Raw genomic sequence first — 25,766 nt, forward strand, 5'->3', positions numbered from 1 at the left:
TATTGCCTGAACTGGGGCCAGGAACTGTGACTGTGAGCAATGCACAGCCTTCTTGATAATGTATTTTTTTGCATTATTCTTCAGCTGCTGAGAGGGCAAACTATGAGCTCCTGTGCTTAGATGATTCCAGAAAGGCAGTCGATAAATACAAAGAGTGTAACTGGGCAAAAGTGCCAGCTCATGCAGTGGTCGTAAGGAGCGGAACTGTTGAAGATGCGAAAAATAATGAGATCTGGAGATTCCTCTCAACAGCCCAGGTATTCAGGAACGTGCAGAATGGGATCTTTTATTAAGTGTCAATGCCTAATACCAAATAGCTTGGAAATGATGCATGGGCCACCAGCACAATAGATTTGGAACTCTCACTGCCACATAAAGTCTCTCAAACATGCTCATTCATTTTCCATGGAATTGAGTGCAATGCTTGCTCTTATATAAGCAAACACAGTTGCCAATTTGTTCATGTCCCACAAACAGCAGATGGATCCATAACCAGGTAATCTGGTGTCAATTAAAGGATGAATATTGACCAGTGATTTGGATAACTTTTTAATTCTGAACAATGACAATATTTTTATGAAAACTACTTTAGGTGGTGTGTCTCCTGATCACTGGTTTCCGGAAACTTCTTTTGATTATCTTTAAAAATGAGAAGTGAATTTTCTCCCTCTTCATTTTTGTTTGTCCCTCTCCCAGTCTGCACAGGAGACAGCAGAAGGTCATAATGTTCTGCTGCACTATGACAGTGTGGGGGCAGCCTTGATGGGCACACTAGCTTTGATTTATCTGCTGGGTTTGCATCATACATGCTGAGATAAACATACAACTCCAAATTCACAATTGAAGTACCATTCATAAATTATGTATTAGTTGGTTGTTCATAAAACACTCTTTGCTGTTTAAGGTATTTTTCAAGAATAGAATATCCTTTATTGTTACATGTACAAGTGTACAGGAGTACAATGGAAAGTTTTACAATGTCGCCTCTATGGTGCCATCTTAGGTACAAATCTTAGATACAAAAAGAGGAATTAAGTAATTGCATTACTTTACAGTAACGCATAGCATAAGTTAGAAACATAACATAGTTAAAAGGATAGACATTACAGTCAAATAAATAAATTAAAGATAGATAACACATTACAGTAGCTCAGCTTCCACATGTGGTCTGATCGCCTGCACCATAAATCAGTCCAACAACCGTACCCACTACACTACAAGCCTTCAGACCGCTTCTCACCAGCTCTCAGCTGCTCCCAGGTAAGTTTTCTCCGGGACTAGACCTCTGCTCTGGGACTTGCTAGGTATCCATGTAAGAACAGGGGAAATGGATACATCTCGCTGAATGTGACTTGTGGATGTCGATTTTTGAAACTTATGGATAATTTATGTTATGAACATACACCTACCCACCCACTAAGGGTTGGGCTGAAAATATCTGTGCTCATTTCGTATGGCCCTCATTTCGGTTTCGGAGAGAGGAGATTTTTATCATGTCAGTGTGAACCTGATCAGAACCCAGAGCTGAAAGTACAACTCTCTCACTCTCCAGAAAATCCAAATGCCCCCTAAACAAGGTGGTTTCTACTCAAGTGAAACTGTAACAAAATATACAGGGAGAACACCACAGGGCAATTGTTGTCAGATTTTTGTATGCGGTTTGCTAATACCAAAAGATGTAATCACGTAAAATAACTTTTCTAATCATAAGGATTGTGGTGCAGGTCAGCTGACCTTCAGTTTGAGCTTCAAATAGTTTTAAAATGTTTGTGAAAAATTGTTGCTGCTACAAAGATTTTAGACATGAAAAAATTCTCTCCACAACGAAGCACAGGTCAGATTTGTGTTCTTTTGGTCAACCCTTGTAACAGTGTTGAGTTTGTAATGGAGTCTTCATAGGGAACCAGGAACATCTAAGTGCTGGTGTCAATTATAAATTGAAAATAAGTCAGGGTGCAGTGCATGGTCCCTACCACTGGTGATGGATAAAATTTAGTATTAACATTCCAGGCAAGTTATTACCTTGGAAAATTATTGCTAGTTTTTAGTTTGAAACGCATTGTTTAATCCTCAAGATTGATGAGAGTTCATTAACACCACTGGGGTTTCCTAATGTCATATTTTACAGAAAAGATTTGGGCCACAGAGTCAGGGAACATTTAAACTTTTCAGTTCATCACAATATGGACGGAAGGATTTGATGTTTAAAGATGCGACGGAAGAACTGATTCACCTTCCCAAAGCAACTGATTACCTTCTGTACCTTGGCACGAATTATGTAAATGCTCTGAAAACCATTACCAAAGGTAAGAGAATATTTTGGTGAGAACTGAATGTAACCATTAACTAGTTTGAATTGAACCACCCTTTGGTCTTCCCCTTTTTGGTCAATTTCCTGTCAGGATTTGCCATGTGATATTTTTGAGCCTTTATGCTGAGCAACCCTGCTTAGACTTTGAACTCTATTAGAGAGTTTTTGATACCTATTCAGAGGGGCCAAGATCAAACATCATCCACAAGTGATCCTTGGCTATAATTAAATTCTGCGGTCACAATAAAAAGCTTTCTCATTAATTTATCTAGCACAAAATTGTTATGGGGGTTTCATCCACAATGCTGATCAGCAAGGAGTAGTAATAATCTCTGAGAGTTATGAGTCTTCCTTTGTTCCAGTGGCAAATAAGTGGCAAAAAGCTATCATAAATATTGGTTCTTCCATCTTGCTTTCAGTTTTTTTAACCAAGAAATTAAATAGATGACTGATTTTATGAGATAATTTAAAGTAGTATTTCTGAATGGCAAAATTAATTGTGCATTTTCATTCACCATGATTAGACCCTTTTACAGTCTCTCTCACTTGCTTCTGAGCTTCAATGACTTTTCCCCAAATAACTTTTGCCTTTTACACGGACTTATCAAATCAACAGCATGGAAGCAGGCTCTTCAGTCCAACTCGCCCATGGTGACCATTTCCCCAAACTAAACTAGACTCACCTGCCTGCTTTTGGCCCATATCCTTCCAAACCTTTACCATTCATGTATTCATCCAAATGTATTTTAAACATTGTAACTGTATCTGCATCTACCACTTCCTCTGGCAGCTCATTCCATACACAAATGACTGTTTGTCTAACAAAGTTGCCCTTCATGTCCTTTTAAATCTTTCTCCTCTCGCCTTAAAAATATACACCCTAGTTTTAGACTCCCCTATCTTTGGGAAAAGACCTTTGCTATTCACCTTATTTACGCCCCTCATGATTTTTGATACCTCTGTAAAGTCACCCCTCAATTTCCTGTGCTCCAGTGAAAAAAATTCCAGTCTGCTTTTATAACTCAAACTCTCCATTCCGGGCAACATCCTGATAAATCTTTTCTGAACCCTCTCCAGTTTAATAATATTCTTGCTATAACACAGTAAGTAAAACAGCACACAGTATTCTTGAACAGGTCTCACCATTGTCCTCTGTACCCTGAATATAACATCCCAACTCCTATACTCAGAGATCTTGAGTAATGAAGGCAAGCATGCTAAACATTTTCTTAACCACCTGTCTACCTGCGATGCAAATTTCCAATGTATCACTACATTACCCAGGGCCCTACCGTTCATTGTATAAGTCTTGCCTTTGTTTGTTTGAACAAAATGCAATGTCCCACATTTATTCAAAGTAAATGCCATCCGCCACTCCTCAGCCCATTGATCCAATTGATCAAGACCTCTTTGTAATCTTAGATAACCTTCTTCCCTGTCCATTATACCACCAATTTTGATGTTATTCACAAACTTACTAACTATGCCTCCTATATTCTCATTCCAAACATCTATATAAATGACAAAAAAAACTTTATTCTAATTTTTGAAATTCTTGAAGTTCAGTTATTTCCTGCTGAAGTTGTTTTCTCCCATTTCTTTATTTTGAAAATAAAAGCTAGAAGTATTTCTTAGATGGGAGGAAAAGAGCTGGATTTTTAAAACTGCCTTTAGTGATCCTTATATGCACTTAACAGAGATTTTTCTTCAGTTTATAGTCATATTATGCTCTTTAAAATGAGCTCCACTCCCTGAGTGAGATGACTGAGACAATACCACTTCTTCAGTCAAATTCCAATCTTGAGCTTCAGCGCTGCAAAGAGATATGGCAATATCATGGCTGAATATAAGAAGCTGAAAAGAAAGATGTATAGTATTATCCTGTCTGAAATAGATTGCTTAGAAATAGATTCTGTCCCATTCTAGTTGTTCTCCTGCTTAAACATGGCGCAACTTTTCCCCTGTATATAAAACAAACACAAAGTTGCATATTAGAATGTAAATATTGCACATAAGTATATACTTTTTGCATATAAACTGTGTCACACTGTAGATTGTTTGTAACACCATTGTACCATCTCTAGTTAATTCTGAACACAAATTGTCAACCACTTGACAATCAAGGTTTAGATTTTCATCTTCAATGCAGGCATCGCAAATAAGGGCATTTCCCAACATCGCAGCCTGACTAAAGGCAGCCTTTTTAAGCAGATATTTCATCTTCCAGAGTTCAATCAAACTGGGCATGTTCACCACCTCCTGAACAGGCCCAAGGAGGCAGGTGGATGTTGAGGCAGGCAAGGTAGATGACCTGCCTCTGTCTACTGTGACGTAGCCAAGTTCTCTATCAGGTTTTAAGGTCATCTGACACACAACTCTCAACCTTCCTCACCATCCTTAATTCCATGCTCGCATGCATCCTCTAAATCCCCTCAAAACCCCCATGCTAATGCATTCTCTAAAGCTGTCATATCCGATATGCTTCCTTCATTGCCCTATCCATTCCTGATGACCTTTCAAAAGCATGCCACCCAGAATTAGTTTCAGTATTCTGGTTGAGGCCAAACCCCAATGTTCAATATAACCTTCTAACTCTATTCCCCCATTAATAGCATCTAATATGTTTTATTAATTGCTCTCAAATTGAATTGCTACCTCCAAGGACGTTTGCACATGTACACCAATGTCCCTCAACTCCTGCATCCCTTGTAACATTCAGCCCTTCATTTTATATTATCCTTCCATGTTCTTCCTACCAAAATGAATCATTTCACATTTCTCCGCATCAAATTTTACCTGCCATCTCAGCATCTATTCCACAATTTGTGTATATCCTGAATGAGGTTCCACACTATTCTTACACTTCTCATTGCTTCCACAATTTGTATCCTTGGCAAACTTTGAAACTGTACCCCATAAGCCATAGTCTAGAATTGTTGATATATCAGGAAGATCAGTGCCTCAACATCCCAAAAACCAGAGAGCACCATCGCACATCTTTCTATAACTGAAAAGCATCCATTAACCACTTCTCTTTATTTCCTGTAGTCAGCCAATTCTGCAGCCAAGGTTTGAATGTCTCTTGTATTCCTTGAGCTATAACATTGTCCATAAGCCTCTTGTATGGGCATATATCAAACACCCATATCAACTCACATGGTCACCTCTTAAAACCATTCTAGCAAGCTAATTAAATATGGCTTTACTTTTAAAAACCCATGCTGCATTTGAAGAAATTCATGCTGGATTTAGCCCATCTTTGTCCTGAAGAAGGGCTTATGCCTGAAACGTCGATTCTCCTGCTCCTTTGGTGCTGCCTGTCCTGCTGCGCTTTTCCAGCAACACATTTTTCAGATCTTTGTCCATATGCCGATTAATCTTGACCCTAATTATTGTTTCAAGAATTTATTAACCTGACTGGCTTTTTCGACAAGAAAGTAATATTTGTGATTCTCCAAATTCTGGTACCACTCTGAGTCTAAGGAAGATGAACAATTATGACCATGTCTCTGCAACTTCCACTTTCCCTTGCCGCAGTAACCTTGGATGCCTCTTCTTCAGTGCTCATGTCTTATCTACTTTAAGCGGTGGTGGCCTATGTAACCCTTCAGGTATCTGAATTACCTCAGAACTGGAGGAGTAATATTTGACTTGAAATATTGGCTCTGTTCTTCTCTTTCCACTGCTGCTGAAAGATTGCGAGACAATGAAAGTTCCTACTTCTTCACTGTGTAGTGACAGCAACTTGAGTTTTTCAGTTTGTGTTGTATGTTTCCATAAGAACTTACAGATTGAAAAGCTGCCCAGTCCAAAAATTACAGTGACATGAGTCTAACAAACAATTCAAATGGTTTGTGTTGTAGAGCCCGGTAGCTTGAGTAATAAGATACGTTGGTGTACAATTGGTGAAGCTGAAAAGAATAAGTGCGACATGTGGACATCAGTAAACTGTGTCTCAGGTGACAGTGCTGAGGACTGCATCAAACAGATTATGGTAAATGACAACGTTTCACAAAACCTTTTTACACATTCATCAAGTTAAGGTTAGCAATGGGCCTTGTTACTGTTTTCTTTGCCCTTGTTCAAATACAACATGGAACTGCTGCAATAATAAAGCTTCCTTGACACTATTCCATTACTCCCACGCCTGAAACAGTTTAGATACAGAGTATGTTCCTTCAACGCTGAGGAAGTGGCGCAGGAATAAAAAAATACTAGAATTTTGCCAGAACTCATTGATTATACATAGTGGGAAAAATTACATTGTTTGAAACGCTCTCTTTATAAAGGCATGATTTGGAGATGCTGGTGTTGGACTGGAGTTTACAAAATTAAAAATCACACAACACCAGGTTATAGTCCAGCAGGTTTAATTGGAAGCTACCCTGCTTCCATGATCTCAGTTCTCAATGAAGAGTTGTGTCAATCTTCAGGCCCCAAAATGGGTTACAATGGAATGAAGTTTGGGAAGCACTGGGCTACATGTAGCAGAATGGGAGGAGGCTTATATGGGGCATAACACCATTAAGCCTAGTATGGTTCTGTCCTGCAAATATTATCTAATACTTTTATTAGTATACTATCTAATAAAACAATTGCAGGTCAATACTAAATCAATAAGATGGAGATTAAACCTCTTGACTCTTCACAGTAATCACTTCCTGCGCAGGTAAAACATGGATTATTTGAATGTTCCATCCATCATCTCTAGAATAGTATAGCACAAGTTAGATAATGAATTAAGCCTCCTTCACTTAAAAGGCTAATACTAATAAAGCACTTTTCATGACTACCAGACATTACAAATCTCTTTACAGCTAATGACATTTTTGTTCACATGTGATTACTATTGGAATGTTAGAGATACTTTAGCCAAAATGTATGCAACACACTTCAACAGGCAGAAATGTCATAATGACCTGGTAATCTGGTTTATTGCTGTTGGTTGGGTAATAAATATTGACCAGGACACCATGAAATCTTTTACAATCACTTGAGCAAGCCAGCAAGGCTTTGATTTCGTCACTCTATCAATCTAACTATGCAGCACTCCCCCAGTGGGGTGCTAACATTGATTTTTGTATACGAAACATCAAGTATGATTTTGAACCCAGGAACTTAGTGGCTTAGAATTAAGAGTGCTATCAGCTGCTTACTGTCTCCACTAAGTGCTCACATATCCAAACAACCAAGGCCCTCAAATATTTCTGATCAGAAGTAGGATGCAGGAGCCATAGCCTTTGATTGGGTTGCATGTAATTTAATAACGAACAATGACCTTAGCATTGGACTCTTTTTATGTTTAATTGTGATGATTATGTAACTCTATTCACTGGTCAATGTTTCCAGCACTTGATCTTTGATTTATTAAAATGCACAATTCACTAGAGATGTTTCAGCTGGTAGAAAATCAAATTTAAAATTTCCATGTTGATTCAAGTAGCTAAATAAATGTGGAGAACATTCAATGGATGGCTGATACAGGCAGCAGTCCAGACACTAGGGACATACTAGTGTAAAGGTTCTCAGGTCATGATTTGAATATCCAGGTTGGGAAAGTGTTCATCTGGAGGGATGTCAGATGCTGGTCACAAGCCTTTACCACCAACACAAAATGACAGGTCATTGAGGTGGTGAGCAGCCTTAACCATTTGTGTAACCTTCTGTGTTTTGCCAAGGTGACTGAGACTGCCCTACTCACTGTCTCCCCTCAACTTGGCTTGCTACCACTCAGCTTGGCTCCAAATGACCTACCCTTTATTCTGAGATTGGTTCTGAGATCTGGTTCTAGAGTCCCATGCCAAGGGACAAATCTTTCCTAACTCTGCTCTGTTAAGCCCTTTAAAAATTTTACATGTTTGAGTGAGATCATCTCTCACTTTTCTAAATTACATAGATTAAAAGCCTGGCCTATTTAATCCTTTCTCATGGGACAAATCCTCCATATCAGGAATTATTTTGGTAAACCTATGTTGCACATCCTGTATGCCAAGGATATCTTTTCATAGGGTAAAACTTCAGATGTGATCTCACTGTAGTAAAGCGTCCGTACTCCCATCCTCTTGTAATAAAGACCAATATACCATTTATTATAGATGTAAGTTTGCTCGCTGAGCTGGAAAGTTCATTTTTCTGACATTTCATCACCATCCAGGTAATATCATCAGTGAGCCTCCAGTGAGGCATTGATGTTGTGACCCACTTTCTATTTATGTGCTTAGGTTTCCATGGGTTGGTGATGTCATTTCCCATCATGCTGTCACTTCCTGTTCTTTTTCTCAGAGGGTGGTAAATGGGGTCCAAGCCGATGTGTTTGTTGATAGAGTTCTGGTTGGAATGCCATGCTTCTAGGAATTCTTGTGTGTGTCTCAGGCTTGTCCTAGGATGGATGTGTTGTCCTAGTCGAAGTGGTGTCCTTCCTCATCTCTATGTAAGGATACTAGTGATAGTGGATCATGTCTTTGTGGATGGTTGATGTTCATGTATCCTGGTAGCTAGTTTTCTGCCTGTTTGTCCAATGTAGTATTTGTTACAGTTCTTGCAAGGTATTTTGTAAATGATGTTCGTTTTCCTTGTTTTCTGCAGAGGGTCTTTTAAGTTTATTAGCTGCTGTTTTAATGTGTTGGTGGGTTTGTGGGCTACCATGATGCCAAGAGGTGTGAGTAGTCTGGCAGTCATTTCAGAGATGTATTTGATGTAGGGGAGAGTGGCTAGGGTTTCTGGATGCATTTTGTCTGTTTGTTTGAGTTTGTTACCCATTTACCACCCTCTGAGGAAAAGAACAGGAAATGACATCACCAACCCAAAGTTAAAAATCACACAACACCAGGTTATAGTGTAACAGGTTTATTTGGAACTGCTAGCAGCAGTCCAAAAGCTAGTGCTTCCAAATAAACCTGTTGGACTATCTCCTGGTGTTTTGTGATTTTTGAGGAGAAAGTGGGGACTGCAGATGCTGGAGATCAGAGCTGAAAATGTGTTGCTGGAAAAGCACAGCAGGTCAGGCAGCATCCAAGGAACAGGAGATTTGACGTTTCGGGCATAAGCCCTTCTTCATTCCTGAAGAAGGGCATATGCCCGAAACGTCGAATCTCCTGTTCCTTGGATGCTGCCTGACCTGCTGCGCTTTTCCAGCAACACATTTTCAGTTTTGTGATTTTTAACAACATTCAAGAAAATTAGATTACACTGGTTTACAAATGTCTAGTGGTGGCAATTTTCTGTCAATTTACTGGAGTAGTTGGTTAATTTGGTGGTATTACCACAGATAAACTAGACACTGACTCATAAGAGGCTCCATGCAAATGCTAAGTTTTTCACAGTCGCTAAGGACACCTGGTCAGGGGTGAATAATAAATTAGGTTCACGTGGTAAGTTTTATTAAGTACTTTTTAGGCTTAAATATTGATTAAGAGTCAGCCTTTGGTGTAGAACTCAGAACCTTCAAGTAAGTTAGATTGCCTTCTTAAACAGGAATGACTTGGTATTGTCAAGAAATGAGATGTAGACAGATTCAACAAAGAATGAGTTTCACGTGAGAATTTGATGTCAAAGGGAAAGACATGCTTTAAGCAATAACTAATAAAAGTATGCTAAATTTTAGTTGCATTTCACAGAATCACAGAATTAATATGGTGTGCAAGGAACCCATATAACCCATTATGCATGCACAGTTCAATTACCTCGTGCCAAGCAATAGTCTAAGTTTTATAATACTGCCTCATCAACTTTATACTCCCCCCAACTTCTTCACCATATCCAGCACCTTTTCCTGCAACCACAAGAGATGCAAAACCTGCCCCACACCTCCGTCCAAAGCCCCAACCAATCCTTCTAGACCCAACAGAAATTTATCTGCACTTCATCCAACCTCATCTATTGCTCCCAGTGCGGTTTCCTCTATATCGGGGACACTGAACACACACTCGTGGATAAAATGCAGAGCATCTGCTCTCTGCATGCATGAACCAACCTGACATTCTGGTTGCCATCCATCTTAATACCCCTCCCACTCCGTCAGCGACATGTCCATTCTTGGCCTCCTCCTCTGTCAGAGTGAGGCCAAACAGAAACTGGAGGAATAAGATCTTGTATTTTGCTTGGGAAGCTCAGAGCCCAATGGCCTCAATATCAACTTCACCACCTTCAAAACCCTCTTCCCCCGCCCTTGTCTCACCAGCTTCAAAACCCTCTTCCCCCACCCTTATCCCACCAACTTCAAAACCCCCCAACCCCACCCTTATTCCCACCACCTTCAAAACCCCCCTCCCCCACTCATATCACACCACCTTCAACCCCTCCACCCTTATCCCATCAGCTTAAAACCCCCTTCCTCACCCTTATCCTGCCACCTTCAAAGCTCTCCTCCCCCACCCTTATCCCACCAGCTTCAAACACCCCCCTCCCCCACCCTTATCCCACGTCTAGCCGCACCCCATCCATCTTCCTACTCATCTATCCGCTCCAACCTTTTCACTGACCAATCTATCTGCATCCACTATCACCATCCCGCCTACCCTCCCCCCACCCCCCACCCCTTTCATCCCACCCTCAATGTATTTTTGGCTTCCCTCCTCTTCCCCACACCTGACCAAGGGTTTTGTTTGTGACGTTGATTTTCCTGCTCTTCTGATGCTGTCTGACCTGCTGCGTTTTTCCAGCTTCACATCTATTGACTCTGGCTTCCTGCATCTCAGTCCTCACTGTCTCCTATAAGTTTTATGAATACTTGTAAGTTAAGGCCAAGCAATATTAAGTTAATATAGATAATCCTATTTAAAATAAAGTTGATACAAGGTAAAATTAAGGCATGACAGGCAGCTTAGTCAAATGGAATATGCGTCCTGATGTATTTTTATTTATTCATTTGTGGGATGTGGGTATTGCTGACTAACCAGCATATATTGCCTGTCCCTAGTTGCCCTTGAGAAGGTGGTGGTGAGCTGCCTTCCTGAACCGCTGCAGTCCATCTGATGTGGGCTGATCCACAATGCCGGTAGGGAGGGAATTCTAGGATTTTGACCCAGCCACAGTGAAGGAATGGTGATATGTTTCCAAGCGAGGATAGTGAGTGGCTTGGAGGGGAACTTGAGGGTGGTGGTGTTCCCATTTATCTGCTGCCCTTGCCCTTCTAGATGGAAGGTGCTGTCTCAGGCTCTTTGGTGAATTTCTGCAGTTCATCTTGTAGATAGTACACACTGCTGCTACTGAGCATCAGTGGTGGAAGAAATGGATGCTTGTGGATGTAGTGCCAATCAAGTATGTGGGGGGTTATGGGCACTACTGCTAATCTAGGTCACCACATATACAGGAAGTGTCACAAGCGATTCAAAGAGGTGGTCATGTCACAGGCTTGTAGCATGGAAGTAGAGAAGGGACCACCAGGCAGTCCAAGACAACCAGATAGATTTTGCAGTAGTTCCCTGAGGTCCTGCTCAATAACAGGCTTTCAGCTTTAGGTAATGACGAGGATTCTGGTTCCTCAGAGGAGTGCAGTCAGAACTCTGTTTATGACATCATGGCTGGCTCAGATGTACAAAAGGGAGTAAGAAGAGGGAAAGATCAATATTGTTGGGGGATTTGTTAATTTGGGGAACAGATAGGCATTTCTATGGGCTGTGAATGTGCGTCCAGATTGTATTGTTAGCTCCCTGGTGTCTGGGTCAAGGATGTTATGGAGTAGCTCCAGCACAATATTCTAGGGGATGCTAATAGGCCAGAAGTTGTGATTCACGTTAATATCATAGGAAGGAGGAGAGGTCTCTGAAAGAGATTGAAAAGCGGGACTTCAAAAGTAGTCATTTCAGGATTACTTTCATTTCCATCTGCTCGTGCGGATTAAAATAGGACAACTACACACATGGCTGGAGAATTGATGCAGAAAGGGAAGACGTCAGATTTGGAGGCATTGGGACTCTCTCTTGGTCAAGTTGAACTCATATAGGAAGATTCTGTGGTCCTCTGGGAAGATTTACTTTAGATTGGCAGGAAAATGGGAACCCTAAAGCAATTTCAGATTCAAGGGAATCAGAACTGGTGAAATGAGTGTTAAATCAGATGACAACCTACCTCACATCTATGGTCTCCCACCCCCATCCTCAGCTCTTGCAGGCCTGGATGATTTGGCCCATCATTTGTGCATTATAACTTTATTGATTAATCTCTCAGTTGACATTGTATCCAAAGCCTTGCTGAAAACTGTTTCAAAGCACAATTTTCCTTTTTTTTTAAATCAAAACTGTAGAGAGAGAACAAAATTAATGTTTTGAGTTTAACAGAGTCTTCTTCAGAATTGTTAATTGGTTCTTCGCTCCTTCAAAATCAACATTTCCCCGATCACATTTCCTCATGCCCAAGGAGGCTGAGACCAAATTCAATTATGGCATTCTCACTGTTTCCTGGATAGACTCTCTGTTAAATGGCCCCAGTAATTTTGATACAAGCAGCCTGTAGATGTTAGTGCAGCTTCTGTGCAGGCTTCAAATGCTTTCAATTTCTGATAACTAAGCGAAAGGAAGCGATATTTTGGCAGGCCCGGACAAATCATTATTTGGCTACATCTATAATACTAAAACAGGAGAGTGAGGTGTAACTTTTGATGAGAGTTCACAGAAGATTGTATCATGTACCAAGACAAGTATAAAGCGAAAGCTAAGGTTATGCCCTGAGATTAAAACAAAATGGATAGATGGACTGAAAAAAAGAGATTCAGAGTAACAGACACACTGTATAAATTCTCTGCTTGCAGTCTGGTGTTGCTGATGCAGTAAGTCTTGATGGTGGGCAAGTCTATGTTGGAGGAAAGTGTGGCCTTGTCCCAGTTATGGCAGAGCATTATAACAAAAGTAAGTATTCTGCAAAAGCTTTAAATTGCGATCTTCCTTGCATGGCTTAATTAACATATGGCATGAATCATTGTGAGGACATGATATGGGTAACTTGGTTCTGCATCCCAAACAATCCAGCCAATCTCATTCCATTTGGGAACTTGGTCGTGAAGATTAACAACTTAGGCCACGTGTGATTACTGAGTTAGAAAGATCTTGTCTAATGTCATTGTCAGAGTGAGTCTGGGCTTAATCTCAGAACATCTGATTGGGTTCTACTTATCCTGAACAATTTATCCATCTCTTTAATTATTTTTTCACACCATCCTTGGGCTATAATGTGGGTTTAAAGTTGTTAATGGAACTGTTGAAGCTCTGTAATGTCAGTGAATTATTGTATTCCACATCCCATTTATAATTCGGAGTTTCAGGAACACCATATTAAAAAGAAAACATAAAATTACAACCCATATTATAGGATTTACCCAAAAATTAGGAGACTGTTGAAATGTTAAGGAATTGGAGAATCTGCCAAAGGATTTTCTCAAAACATATGGCTTCAGTCTATTGTTCATCACTTGCGTATACAGTGCGATTGCAAGTGAAGCTCAATGACTTTGATGAGGTACATACAGTATTATCCTGATGAAGGATACTTGTCTTGATATGTTTGTGGGTGCTTGAAGTTGGTATTTTACTTTTGTGTGTATGTGATATGACTGAGCTGGGGAGGATTCATTTCAGGCACATTAGATTATATATGCTGCAAATTATTACCTTGTGATTGCATTGCACTAAAATTATACTTTTTCCCTTCTTTCTGTAGAAAATCTTAACCCATGCAGCTCACCAACGAACACAAAAATACGTAAGTGTTAAAATACATATTAGCCAAGCAAATATGGGCAGCACGGTGGCACAGTGGTTAGCACTGCTGTCTCACAGCGCCTGAGACCCGGGTTCAATTCCCGACTCAGGCGACTGACTGTGTGGAGTTTGCACATTCTCCCCGTGTCTGCGTGGGTTTCGTCCGGGTGCTCTGGTTTCCTCCCACAATCCAAAGATGTGCAGGTCAGGTGAATTGGCCATGCTAAATTGCCCGTAGTGTTAGGTAAGGGGTATGGGTGGGTTGTGCTTCGGCGGGTCGGTGTGGACTTGTTGGGCCGAAGGGCCTGTTTCCACACTGTAAGTAATCTAATCTAATCAAATCTTTTTCAATCTATGTAATTAAGGTTGAGCAATCAACACTGCCACATTGTTGCCTTGCAATGAATACCACATATTGCCAATTCTTGCAATGAATACCACATATTGCAACAACTCAATTCTAAAGGACCAAAAACACTATGCAATCACTTGCAGCAATTTTGAAGAAATGTTTGTTTTGAAGGCGTTTTACCAGAAGCATAAAGGCTGTAAATGCAATCCTAACATTCCCCACCCCCACAGATGGACTGGTTAGCTCCCCACTCTGTGACCTCCTGTTCTCTCTTTCTGAACCCTATGCTGTGTGAGTTAGAGATACACCAAATTCAAAGGGTATCTTTACAGTAAGAAGAATTCAATGAAAATAATGACCTCCAATTGTGTAATAACAGTACAGCTAGTCTCTGAGTACTGTGTGAAGGAACAACACCTCATATTTCACCTGGGGAGCTTACAGCTCAATGGCCTCAATATTGAATTTCACCAGATATAAAACCCCTCCAGCCTCATTCCATGTCCAGCCCTCCCTCCCGGACCAGACCTCACCTATCCACCTTTATACTCACCTATCTACTCCATCCTTCCCACTGACCAATCACAATTACCCCCTTTCTGCATCCACCTATCACCCCACCCCTGCCTCGAGAAACTTCTGGGCTCCCTTCCCCTCCTCCTGCCAGTACTGATGATGGGATTTGGCCCTAAACATTGACTTGCCTGCTCCTCGGATGCTGTCTGACCTACTGTGGTTCCCTGCTGTGCATCTGTTGACTCTGACTTCCCACATCTGCAGTCTCTACTATCTCCTGGTCAAACTAGATTACTTGGCCAAGATTGGAATTGGAGTTTGATCCAAAACCTTTTGGCTCAGAGGGAACTGATCTTGTAGGGACTTGGCACTGATAGAATGATAAGGCAAAGAAAAAAGTCATGCAGCCCATCACATCTCTGACATCTCAATACTGAAGTAATCTAAAACCTACATATTACCCTGATGACTTTCCACTATCCTGAATCCTGTTCTGCTATTTATTTATTCATTCTTCCACTGAAAATGTTACATTGATTATATTCTTTCACAGCCTCTTACTATGCTGTGGCGGTTATAAAGGATACTAGCCTGAACTGGGAGAGACTGAGAGGGAAGAAGTCCTGTCACACAGCTATTGGCCGGACTGCAGGCTGGAACGTTCCCATGGGATACCTGATCAACAAAAATAAAATCAAAGCTTGTGATGTTTATAATTGTAAGTATGCTTTCACCTTTCTCTGCCCTTGTGAAATATTTAATTGCGCAAGGTAATACTTCTGTTAAATTTGTCTTCTATCCATGTCAATGTCAATCTCTTTCTCTTCGGCTTTCCACTTCTTAAAACTCTTTAATTTATCTGTTTTCCATCCTTTGCTCTCTAACATCTTGCATACTTTCCTACCTAGTATTTGTTGCATCTTTTTACTGATTCTTTCTTGTGCTGCTTATGGAAACTTGTTATCTTTTTCGCCTGTATGCTTCATACTAGCTGCATTTCATGCATGCTCTTTTATTGGATTAATATCTTTTACAATTTGAATACCTAGAATAAGGTGAAAACTAGAAAGTATTGGTCACCTTTTCAGAGGCAGGCCAGAAGTGGGAAAGAGAAAGTTGCCTTGGAGATTCTACAAGTACCACGAGAGATGTCAAATGACCTGGGAGACACAATCTGAACTGTACTGTAGTTCTGGAGAATACCGTCGAAATTACAGCAGTTGAGAGACAACCTGTCAACTGGGTCCTAGAGCAGAAAAACATATGATCAAAGGGAAAGGCAGCACATGAGTGATATAAAACACAAGACAAAAGTGAAAGAAGGGCGGAGAACATTTTAGAAGGAGTTTTTATAATGCTGATCTTTGCATCTACACAGGAAATATCTATTCCCAATTTTCAAACCAGAGATACACTGTGCTGCTGAACATTTAGAATGTGAGGGTTGTGAGGGTCCACAGATTCACATAATATTGAGACCAGCAAATCTGTTAATCTTTCCTCTTCCCTGTTGCTGTATTTGACACAGTAGGAGAAAAACTTTGGACAATTTGAAACTGATTCAACCTGTCAGAACTGTTAGAATGAATGACTAGCAATTTGAATTATGGAATAGAAGATTTGTGGGGTGGAGGAAGTGCAATCAAGGTCATAGATAGAGCCAATGGACATGCAGCAAACATTATTTGATAATCTATCCATAGAAATGGCGACAGAGAAGCTGAGAAATGCAAAGTAAGAGTTGAAGATGGACCAAGAAAATGAGGATAGAGTGGCTTTTGAAAGCAAAATTGATTTTAAAAATTCATGTTTATGGCCACATTAGTGAATTACACCAGTATAATCATCAAGATACTGCAAAGAAAGACTAGGAGGAAGAAAGTTGGCGGATCTGAGTCTACAGCTCTTGGGACAGAATGGTGTCAGTTGAAGACATTTAGAATTAGAATTGCACGATTAGGTCACATGCATATTTTATTCTCTTATTTTATTCACTTTGCATAGCACACACTCTCTCTGCTATAAATGGGTATGGGAACTTCAAGATCACAAAATGTATCATGAAATTTTTCATACATCTGACTAAGGAGGACTGTTCCAAGTATCCCAAGAAAAGGCAGATGTCGCTAGAATGGGATTTTGATAGCAATATCTTTTATTTGGTTTTATTAATTAGACTGACGAGTCTGGTCCTCATTAAGCGCAACAAAGTAACCACTTTAATGAAACAGTAAAACTCAGAATGGTCCCTTGCTTTGCTAGGATATAGCTAAGACTCTTTTTAAAAAAATGTCAGTAACAGAGTCTCAGTTTCGAAGGTGTTGGTGGCAATCTGCGTGAATTACCTAGTGTAATCCAACCACACCATTAACCACATCCCTGCAATAAGACAGAATTGAATTGTGACCTAACTGGAGGTGAAGACTGATTAATCTGGATTCCTTCACTCCTCCTCTGCTCTCGCCCTGAAGGCTCCTTTGCTCTGTAATCTCCTACCTCACTAGAACTTTGGGCCCTCCTTTCCTTCTCAGCTGAGTACAGTTGGCTAATTTTACACCACAGTCTGGATTCAGACTGCAACTGAAAAGCGGATATTAATTTTCTTGGAAAATGCATAATTTATATGTCTTCTTTTTTTTAAACAAAGCAACCTATTTTGGTTCGAGCTGTGCTCCTGGAGCGGATAAGAATGTTTACCCCAAACTGTGCTCCCTTTGCATTGGTAATGGAAAGCCATTGGATACAGAAAGCAAATGTGTAGCTAACAACAATGAACGATACTTCAGCTACAGTGGAGCCTTCAGGTACAATATGGAATCCCTATCTGGTTTGAACTCTACTGTGCAATGTCAATGACAACATGTTACCTTGTTTACTTGAAACTTTTCACTTTATTGCTTAAGTCATTCGATTGCTATAATCCACCAACCAAAACAATTATTTTTTGTTTCGATCTATTTACTCTTCGAGGTGTGCCATTGTTTCTTGCCACCCCAAACTGTCTGCCTGAACTCTCCTTCTTCAGCCAGTTTCAATTCCTTCATACCTCACCTTTTCATGCCCTACCTTACTCTTACAGAGTCACACAACACCAGGTTATAGTCCAACAGGTTTATTTGAAATCACAATCACCTGATGAAGGAGTAGCGCTCTGAAAACTTGTAATTTCACATACATATTAGATTAGATTACCTACAGTGTGGAAACAGGCCCTTCAGCCCAACAAGTCCATACCGACCCTCCGAAGAGTAAACCACCCAGACCCATTTCCCTCTGACAAATGCACCTAACACTATGGGCAATTTAGCATGGCCAATCTACCTGACCTGCGCATCTTTGGATTGTGGGAGGAAACCGGAATATCCGATGGAAACGCACACAGACATAGGGAGAATGTGCAAACTCCACACAGACAGTCACCCGAGGCTGGGATCGAACCTGGGACCTTGGTGCAGTAAGGCAGCAGTGCTAACCACTGAGCCACCATGCCGCCAAAACATGTTAGACAATAAATTGGTGTCATATGACTTCTGACTTTGCCCACCCCAGTTCAACTCAGGCGCCTCCACATCATTGCTCGTACATGCAAGAGTGTTGAACATTCATGTTCAAAGGGATACATTTTGAGTTATTCTGTTTTCTTGATCAGCTTTGTCTTGACATTTTGCAGAATCGTCTCGTAGCTTCCTCCATTATACATGCTCCTTGCACTTGTATGAAGTTTGGCTGTAGGTTTCTTTTAAGTGCAAGCTGATTGACCTGACCAGTAAAATTATTAGGAAGCCACCAAGGCTATCTGTGACCAGTATAAAAAGAACTTTGTTTTTTGGGTTGGGGGGAGCAGGACTTGGCAGTACAAGTCCGGACTTCTGTTCTCTAAAGTATTGTATCTTAGCCTTAAGTCCTATGTATCATATGTCCTTCCAAACCACTTAGCTGTCAGATATCATTCCTTAGAACCAGCATGAAATTCACATTCTCCCTCCTAAGCCAACAAATTGGGCAGACATCTGATAGAACATAGAACATAGAATAATACAGCACAGAACAGGCCCTTCGGCCCACGATGTTGTGCTGAACATCTATCCTAGATTAAGCACCCATCCATGTACCTATCCAATTGCAGCTTAAAGGTCGCCAATGATTCTGACTCTACCACTCCCACGGGCAGCTCATTCCATGCCCCCACCACTCTCTGGGTAAAGAACCCACCCCTGACATCTCCCCTATACCTTCCACCCTTCACCTTAAATTTATGTCCCCTTGTAACACTCTGTTGTACCCGGGGAAAAAGTTTCTGACTGTCCACTCTATCTATTCCTCTGATCATCTTATAAACCTCTATCAAGTCACCCCTCATCCTTCACCGTTCCAACGAGAAAAGGCCAAGAACTCTCAACCTATCCTCGTACGACCAATCTCCATTCCAGGCAACATCCTGGTAAATCTTCTCTGCACCCTCTCCAAAGCTTCCACATCTTTCCTAAAGTGAGGCGACCAGAACTGCACACAGTACTCCCAATGTGGCCTAACCAAAGTCCTGTACAGCTGCAACATCACTTCACGACTCTTGAATTCAGTCCCTCTGCTAATGAACGCTAATACACCATAGGCCTTCTTACAAGCTCTATCCACCTGAGTGGCAACTTTCAAAGATCTATGTACATAGACCCCAAGATCCCTCTGTTCCTCCACCTGACTAAGAACCCTACCGTTAACCCTGTATTTCACATTCTTATTTGTTTTTCCAAAATGGACAACCTCACACTTGGCAGGGTTGAACTCCATCTGCAGCTCCTCAGCCTAGCTCTGCATCATATCTAAGTCCCTTTGCAGCCGACAACAGCCCTTCTCACTGTCCACAACTCCACCAATCTTCGTATCATCTGCAAATTTACTGACCCACCCTTCGACTCCCTCATCCAAGTCGTTAATAAAAATTACAAACAGCAGAGGACCCAGAATTGATCCCTGCGGAACTCCACTTGTAACTGGGCTCCAGGCTGAATATTTACCACCTACCACCACTCTCTGACTTTGGCCGGTTAGCCAGTTTTCTATCCAATTGGCCAAATTTCCCTCTATCCCATGCCTCCTGACTTTCCGCATAAGCCTACCATGGGGAACCTTATCAAATGCCTTACTAAAATCCATGTACACTACATCCACTGCTCTACCCTCATCCACATGCTTGGTCACCTCCTCAAAGAATTCAATAAGACTTGTAAGGCAAGACCTACCCTTCACAAATCCGTGCTGGCTGTCCCTAATCAAGTAGTATCTTTCCAGATACTCATAAATCCTATCCCTCAGTACCCTTTCCATTACTTTGCCTACCACAGAAGTAAGACTAACTGGCCTGTAATTCCCGGGGTTATCCCTATTCCCTTTTTTGAACAGGGGCACAACATTCGCTACTCTCCAGTCCCCTGGTACCACCCCCGTTGACAATGAAGACGAAAAGATCATTGCCAACGGTACTGCAATTTCCTCTCTTGCTTCCCACATAATCCTAGGATATATCCCGTCAGGCCCGGGGGACTTGTCTATCCTCAAGTTGTTCAAAATGTCCAACACATCTTCCTTCCTAACAAGTATCTCTTCTAGCTTACCAGTCCGTTTCACACTCTCCTCTTCAACAATACGGTCCCTCTCGTTCGTAAATACTGAAGAAAAGTACTCATTCAAGACCTCTCCTATCTCTTCTGACTCAATACACAATCTCCCACTACTGTCCTTGATCGGATCTACCCTCGTTCTCGTCATTCTCATGTTTCTCACATACGCATAAAATGCCTTGGGGTTATCCTTGATCCTATCCGCCAAGGATTTTTCATGCCCTCTCTTAGCTCTCCTAATCCCTTTCTTCAGGTCCCTTCTGGCTATCCTGTATCCCTCCACTGCTCTGTCTGAACCCTGTTTCCTCAACCTTATGTAAGCCTCCTTCTTCCTCTTTACTAGACATTCAACCTCCCTTGTCAACCAAGGCTCCCTCACACGACCATTTCTTTCCTGCCTGATAGGTACATACATATCAAGGATACGTCGTATCTGCTCCTTGAAAAAGTTCCACATTTCCACCACATCCTTCCCTGACAGCCTATGTTCCCAACTTATGCTCCTCAAATCCTGTCTTACAGCATCGTAATTTCCCTTCCCCCAATTGTAAAATCTACCCTGTTGTGCGCACCTATCTCTCTCCATAACCAAGGTGAAAGTCACAGAATTGTGGTCACCATCACCAAAATGTTCACCCACTAACAAGCCCATCACTTGTCCCGGTTCATTACCGAGTACCAAATCCAATATGGCCTCCCCTCTGGTTGGACAATCTACATACTGAGTTAGAAAAGCTTCCTGGACACACTGCACAAACACCGCCCCATCCAATCTACTTGATCTAAAGAGCTTCCAATCAATATTTGGGAAGTTGAAGTCGCCCATGACTACGACTCTGTGGCTTCTGCACCTTTCCAAAATCTGTTTCCCAATCTGTTTCTCCACATCTCTGCTGCTATTGGGGGGCCTATAGTAAACACCCAACAAGGTGACTGCACCTTTCCTATTTCTGACTTCAGCTCATACTACCTCCAAAGGCAGATCCCCCTCAAACTTCCTTTCTGCAGCCGTTATACCATTTCTAATTAGCAATGCCACCCCCCCTCCTTTTTTACCACCCTCCCTAATCTTACTGAAACATCTGTAACCAGGAACCTCCAACAACCATTCCTGTCCCTCATCTATCCACATTTCCGTGATGGCCACAACATCGTAGTGCCAGGTACCGATCCACGCCTTAAGTTCACTCACCTTATTTCTGATACTCCTTGCGTTGAAGTATACGCACTTGAGCCCATCTCTGTGTCTGCAAGTATTCCCTGACAGTGCTACCTTCTCCACAGCCTCCCTACATTCTTGGACATCCTGACAAACAGCTAAGTTACTTGCTGGACTACAAGTCCGGATCCCATCCCCCTGCCAAATTAGTTTAAACCCCCGCGGAAGAGTGCTAGCAAACCTACCCCCCAGGATATTGGTGCCCTTCTGGTTCAGGTGCAACCCGTCCTGTTTGTACAGGTCCCACCTTCCCCAGAATGCAGTCCAGTTGTCCAAATACCTGAAGCCCTCCCTCCTACACCATCCTTGCAGCCACGTGTTCAACTGCACTCTCTCCCTATTCCTTGCCTCACTGTCACATGGCACCGGCAACAACCCAGAGATGACGACTCTGTCTGTCCTAGCTTTTAGCTTCCAGCCTAACTCCCTGAGCTCTTGAATGCCCTCCCCACCCCTCTTCCTACCTATGTCGTTGGTGCCAATGTGTACCACGACTTCTGGCTGCACACCCCCCCCCTTAAGGATTCTGAAGACACTGTCCGAGACGTCTCGGACCCTGGCACCCAGGAGGCAACAAACCATCCGAGAGTCTCGCCCATGTCCACAGAACCGCCTGTCCGTCCCTCTAACTAGAGAGTCTCCTATAACTAGCGCTCTCCTCCTCTCCCCCTTTCCCTTCTGAGTCTCAGAGCCAGACCTCACGCCACAGACCCCGTCACTGCAGCTTACACCTGCAAGGCTGTCCCCCTCAACAGTTTCCAAAGCTGTATACTTATTGTTTAGGGGAACGACCACAGGGGAACCCTGCACTGCCTGCTTCTTCCCCTTCCCACTTCTAACTGTTACCCAGCTACCTCTGTTCTCCGGCGTAACTATGTCCCTGTAGCTTCTATCAATCACCCTCTCAGCCTCTCGAATAATCCTCAGTTCATCCAACTCCAGTTCCAATTCCCTAACTCATTCGGTGAGGAGCAGGATCTGACTGCATTTCCTGCAGATGAAGTCGGCAGGAGTATTGGTGGTCACCCCTACCTCAAACATCCTGCAGGAGGAACATTCCACTGCCTGCGCTGCCATTTAAGTCAAGTGACTGTTCCCATTGGAAGTTCAGTGCCCCACTCACAGCAGGAGAGTTGATGGTGAGGAAGGCCAAATTTCAGTCAGATTTGCTACTCCTGGACAGCACCCTTTTCTGTGTTAACAGGGCTAAACATAAGTTTAAATTCAGTGGTGACAAATCACATGGTCGAATAGTCTTCTGATACTCAACATCTTAGTTTAAATACTTGAGCAGCGTGCCAGTAATTGTAGATCAATAGTCAATGCTTTTGCTGCGGAACAGAGAAAACTGGAGGAAGTTGAATGTAGTTATTTTTGTAATCATGCTTTCTGAATTTAACTAAAATCTCTTTCAGGTGCATGGTAGAAGCAGGTGATGTTGCTTTCGTCAAACATACCACCGTGCCAGAGAACACTGATGGTGCGTGTAACTTTCTTCATAAATTTGAATTGTGTTGGCCTGGACTGTGAAAATCTGATGTTTTCAACTTCTGCAATGGCTTAGTGATGTATCTGCCAATGACGTGAGCAGTAGTGCTCTGTGAACACAATAAGACTTGAAGTGGGCTTGCTCTGATTTAGAGCATGGGATTTAGAGAAGGAGAGGGAGAATCTTTAGCCCATGGGACAGCAACAAGTCTCTGGAGCCAAGGTGCTTTGAAAAACGCGAATGTCTTTGTGAAAGTTGGAATGACAGAGATATTTTTACCTAGAGTCCAAAGCAAGCACATTTCACCTTCAGCTCGACTAGTGATCTAAACAGAAGATCCATCACGTGATGAATTTGAATTTAAAAATCAAGTCTAATGGTTTCACATGTCAATATAAAATACTTAAATTCCCTTTTCTAAAGGAACATTAAAGTAAAGCACATCCATTGGATGTTGACAATTGCTTGTATTGTCATATGTCCTTAACTCATCAATTGTAAGTGCTTAAATCAACAAAAAAAGATACCATCCTCTTATCAGTTAGTTTTGTCAACATTGTACCATATTTGCGAATGTGTGTTTTCCAATAAATTGCCATGTATTGTCCAGATTGGGGTAACAATGCCTACTAAGTCTTAAAAACCAGAATCTGGATCAATGGTGCTGGAAGAGCACAGCAGTACAGGCCCAGTTGAATTGTGGGAGACAAGTTGATGACAATAACGATTGGAATAATTTTCACTCGCAGGGAACGGACATCTCAGTTGGAATCAGAATCTGAATTCTGCGGACTATCGCCTCCTGTGCAAGAATGGTAATACAGCACCAATCTCTGACTACTTGACCTGTAACCTGGCTGAAGTGCCAGCACATGCCGTTATGACACGACATGGTATGGAAAAGAAAATTGTCAATCTGCTGAAAGCTGAACAGGTCAGTGTGTTAATTTTTTATTCATATTATTGCTTGGCCCTGCAAAATACAATTCTTCTCCGGTGAATAGTGACAAATGACAAAATTCCAGGTCGGCCCTGCACAACTCTGTCAACATTCTTTTCCACTGAACACGCACCAACTGTTAATTCAACCCACTGTTTGCTGATCATTCAATTTTGTGCTCAGGGTATTGGTGACTGACTTCTATGGAAAGAGAGGAAGAGCAAGAGCTACCCTGTGGCCCCTTCTTTAGGATTTTGTATCTCCAGTTGGTTCACAATGTGTGCAATTAGTCTCATCTCTTTAAACATGAACCACGCCTTGCAAAGCCATGCTGACTATCTCTAATCAAACTATGGTTTTCCAAATAATCATAAATCCCTCCTCTCAGAATCCTCTCCAATACTTTGCCCATCATAGACATAAGGCTGGCTGGCCTGTAATTCCCAGGATTATCCCTATTCTTTTTCTTGAACAAGGGAATAATATTTTTTATCCTGCAATCATCTAGCACTACTCCAGTGGACAGTGAGGACGCAAAGATCTTTGCCAAAGGCGCAGCAATCTCTTCCCTTGCTTCTTGTAGTAACCAAAAGTATATCCCTTCTGGTCCAGGGGACTTAACTATCCTTATGTCTTTCAAAGTTATTAGCACCTTCTCCTTCTTAATATCAGCCCATTCGAGCATATTAGTCTGTTTCACACTGTCCTCTGAAACGTCAAGGTCCCTCTCAATAGTGAATACTGAAGCAAAGTATTCATTAAGGACTTCCCCTACCTACTCCGACTCCAGGTGCAAGTTCCCTCCACTATCCCTGATCGGCCCGCCCTCACTCTGGCCATTTTCTTATTCCTGACATAAGTGGAGAATGCATTAGGGATTTTCCTTAATCCTATCCGTTAAAGCTTTTTTCATGCTCCGTTCTAAACCCAGTCTTCAGTTCCATGCTGGCTACCTTGTAACCCTCCAGAGCCCTGTCTGATCCTTGCCTCCTCAACCTTAAATAAGCTTCCTTCTTCCTCTTGACTAGATGTTCTACATCCCTTGTCACCCAAGGTTCCTTCAGCCTACCATCCCTTCCTTGCATCAGTGGGACAGACCTGACCAGCTCTATCAGCAAGTGCTTCCTAAATAACCTCCACATTTCCGTTGTGCATTTCTCTGACAACATTTGTTCCCAATTTAGGTGCTCCAGTTCCTGCCTAATAGCATAGTAATTCCCCTCTAATTTAAATACTTTCCCATACTGTCTGCTGAGGTTCACATGAAGGTGCCTCCTTCTCAATTTCTCTCCTCATCCAAGGCATGGTGACCTTCAGGTTAATCGTCTCTCGGATGAGAACGCAGCTGTATGGTCTCTGCAACTATGGCAACTTATAAACCAATCTTTTAGAAGGTTTTGTCATATTTTCTCCCAGGGTCTTCTTTCACATGAGATGTTAAATAGAGATCCCGTTTGCTCATTTAGATGCATATCAAATAGTGACTTGGCAATTTTTTTAAAAGTATAACGCCTCGTTTACTAAATATTTCCATCACTTCTGTTCCTGTTCCTTCTGTAAACTCATTGTTTACTGCTGCCATGTTGAAGAAACACTTTATCGTTCTGCAATATGTTTTACAATTCTCA

At 41.8% G+C, this 25,766-nt stretch overlaps 1 protein-coding gene across 1 annotated transcript in view; it reads left to right on the top strand.

Moving 5' to 3' along the window:
• Positions 1-25,766, top strand: part of LOC132821366 (uncharacterized) — a 120,215-nt gene that overhangs the window by 21,615 nt on the left and 72,834 nt on the right. Inside the window, exons 7-15 of the mRNA XM_060833948.1 lie at positions 85-257; positions 2,129-2,306; positions 6,175-6,305; positions 13,059-13,155; positions 13,964-14,005; positions 15,426-15,590; positions 17,520-17,676; positions 23,125-23,189; positions 23,948-24,132. Coding sequence (XP_060689931.1) covers positions 85-257; positions 2,129-2,306; positions 6,175-6,305; positions 13,059-13,155; positions 13,964-14,005; positions 15,426-15,590; positions 17,520-17,676; positions 23,125-23,189; positions 23,948-24,132 — 1,193 coding nt within the window. The remainder of the gene's footprint in view (positions 1-84; positions 258-2,128; positions 2,307-6,174; positions 6,306-13,058; positions 13,156-13,963; positions 14,006-15,425; positions 15,591-17,519; positions 17,677-23,124; positions 23,190-23,947; positions 24,133-25,766) is intronic.

The sequence above is a fragment of the Hemiscyllium ocellatum genome, chromosome 13 (genome assembly GCF_020745735.1).
Source record: "Hemiscyllium ocellatum isolate sHemOce1 chromosome 13, sHemOce1.pat.X.cur, whole genome shotgun sequence".
NCBI lineage: Eukaryota > Metazoa > Chordata > Chondrichthyes > Orectolobiformes > Hemiscylliidae > Hemiscyllium > Hemiscyllium ocellatum.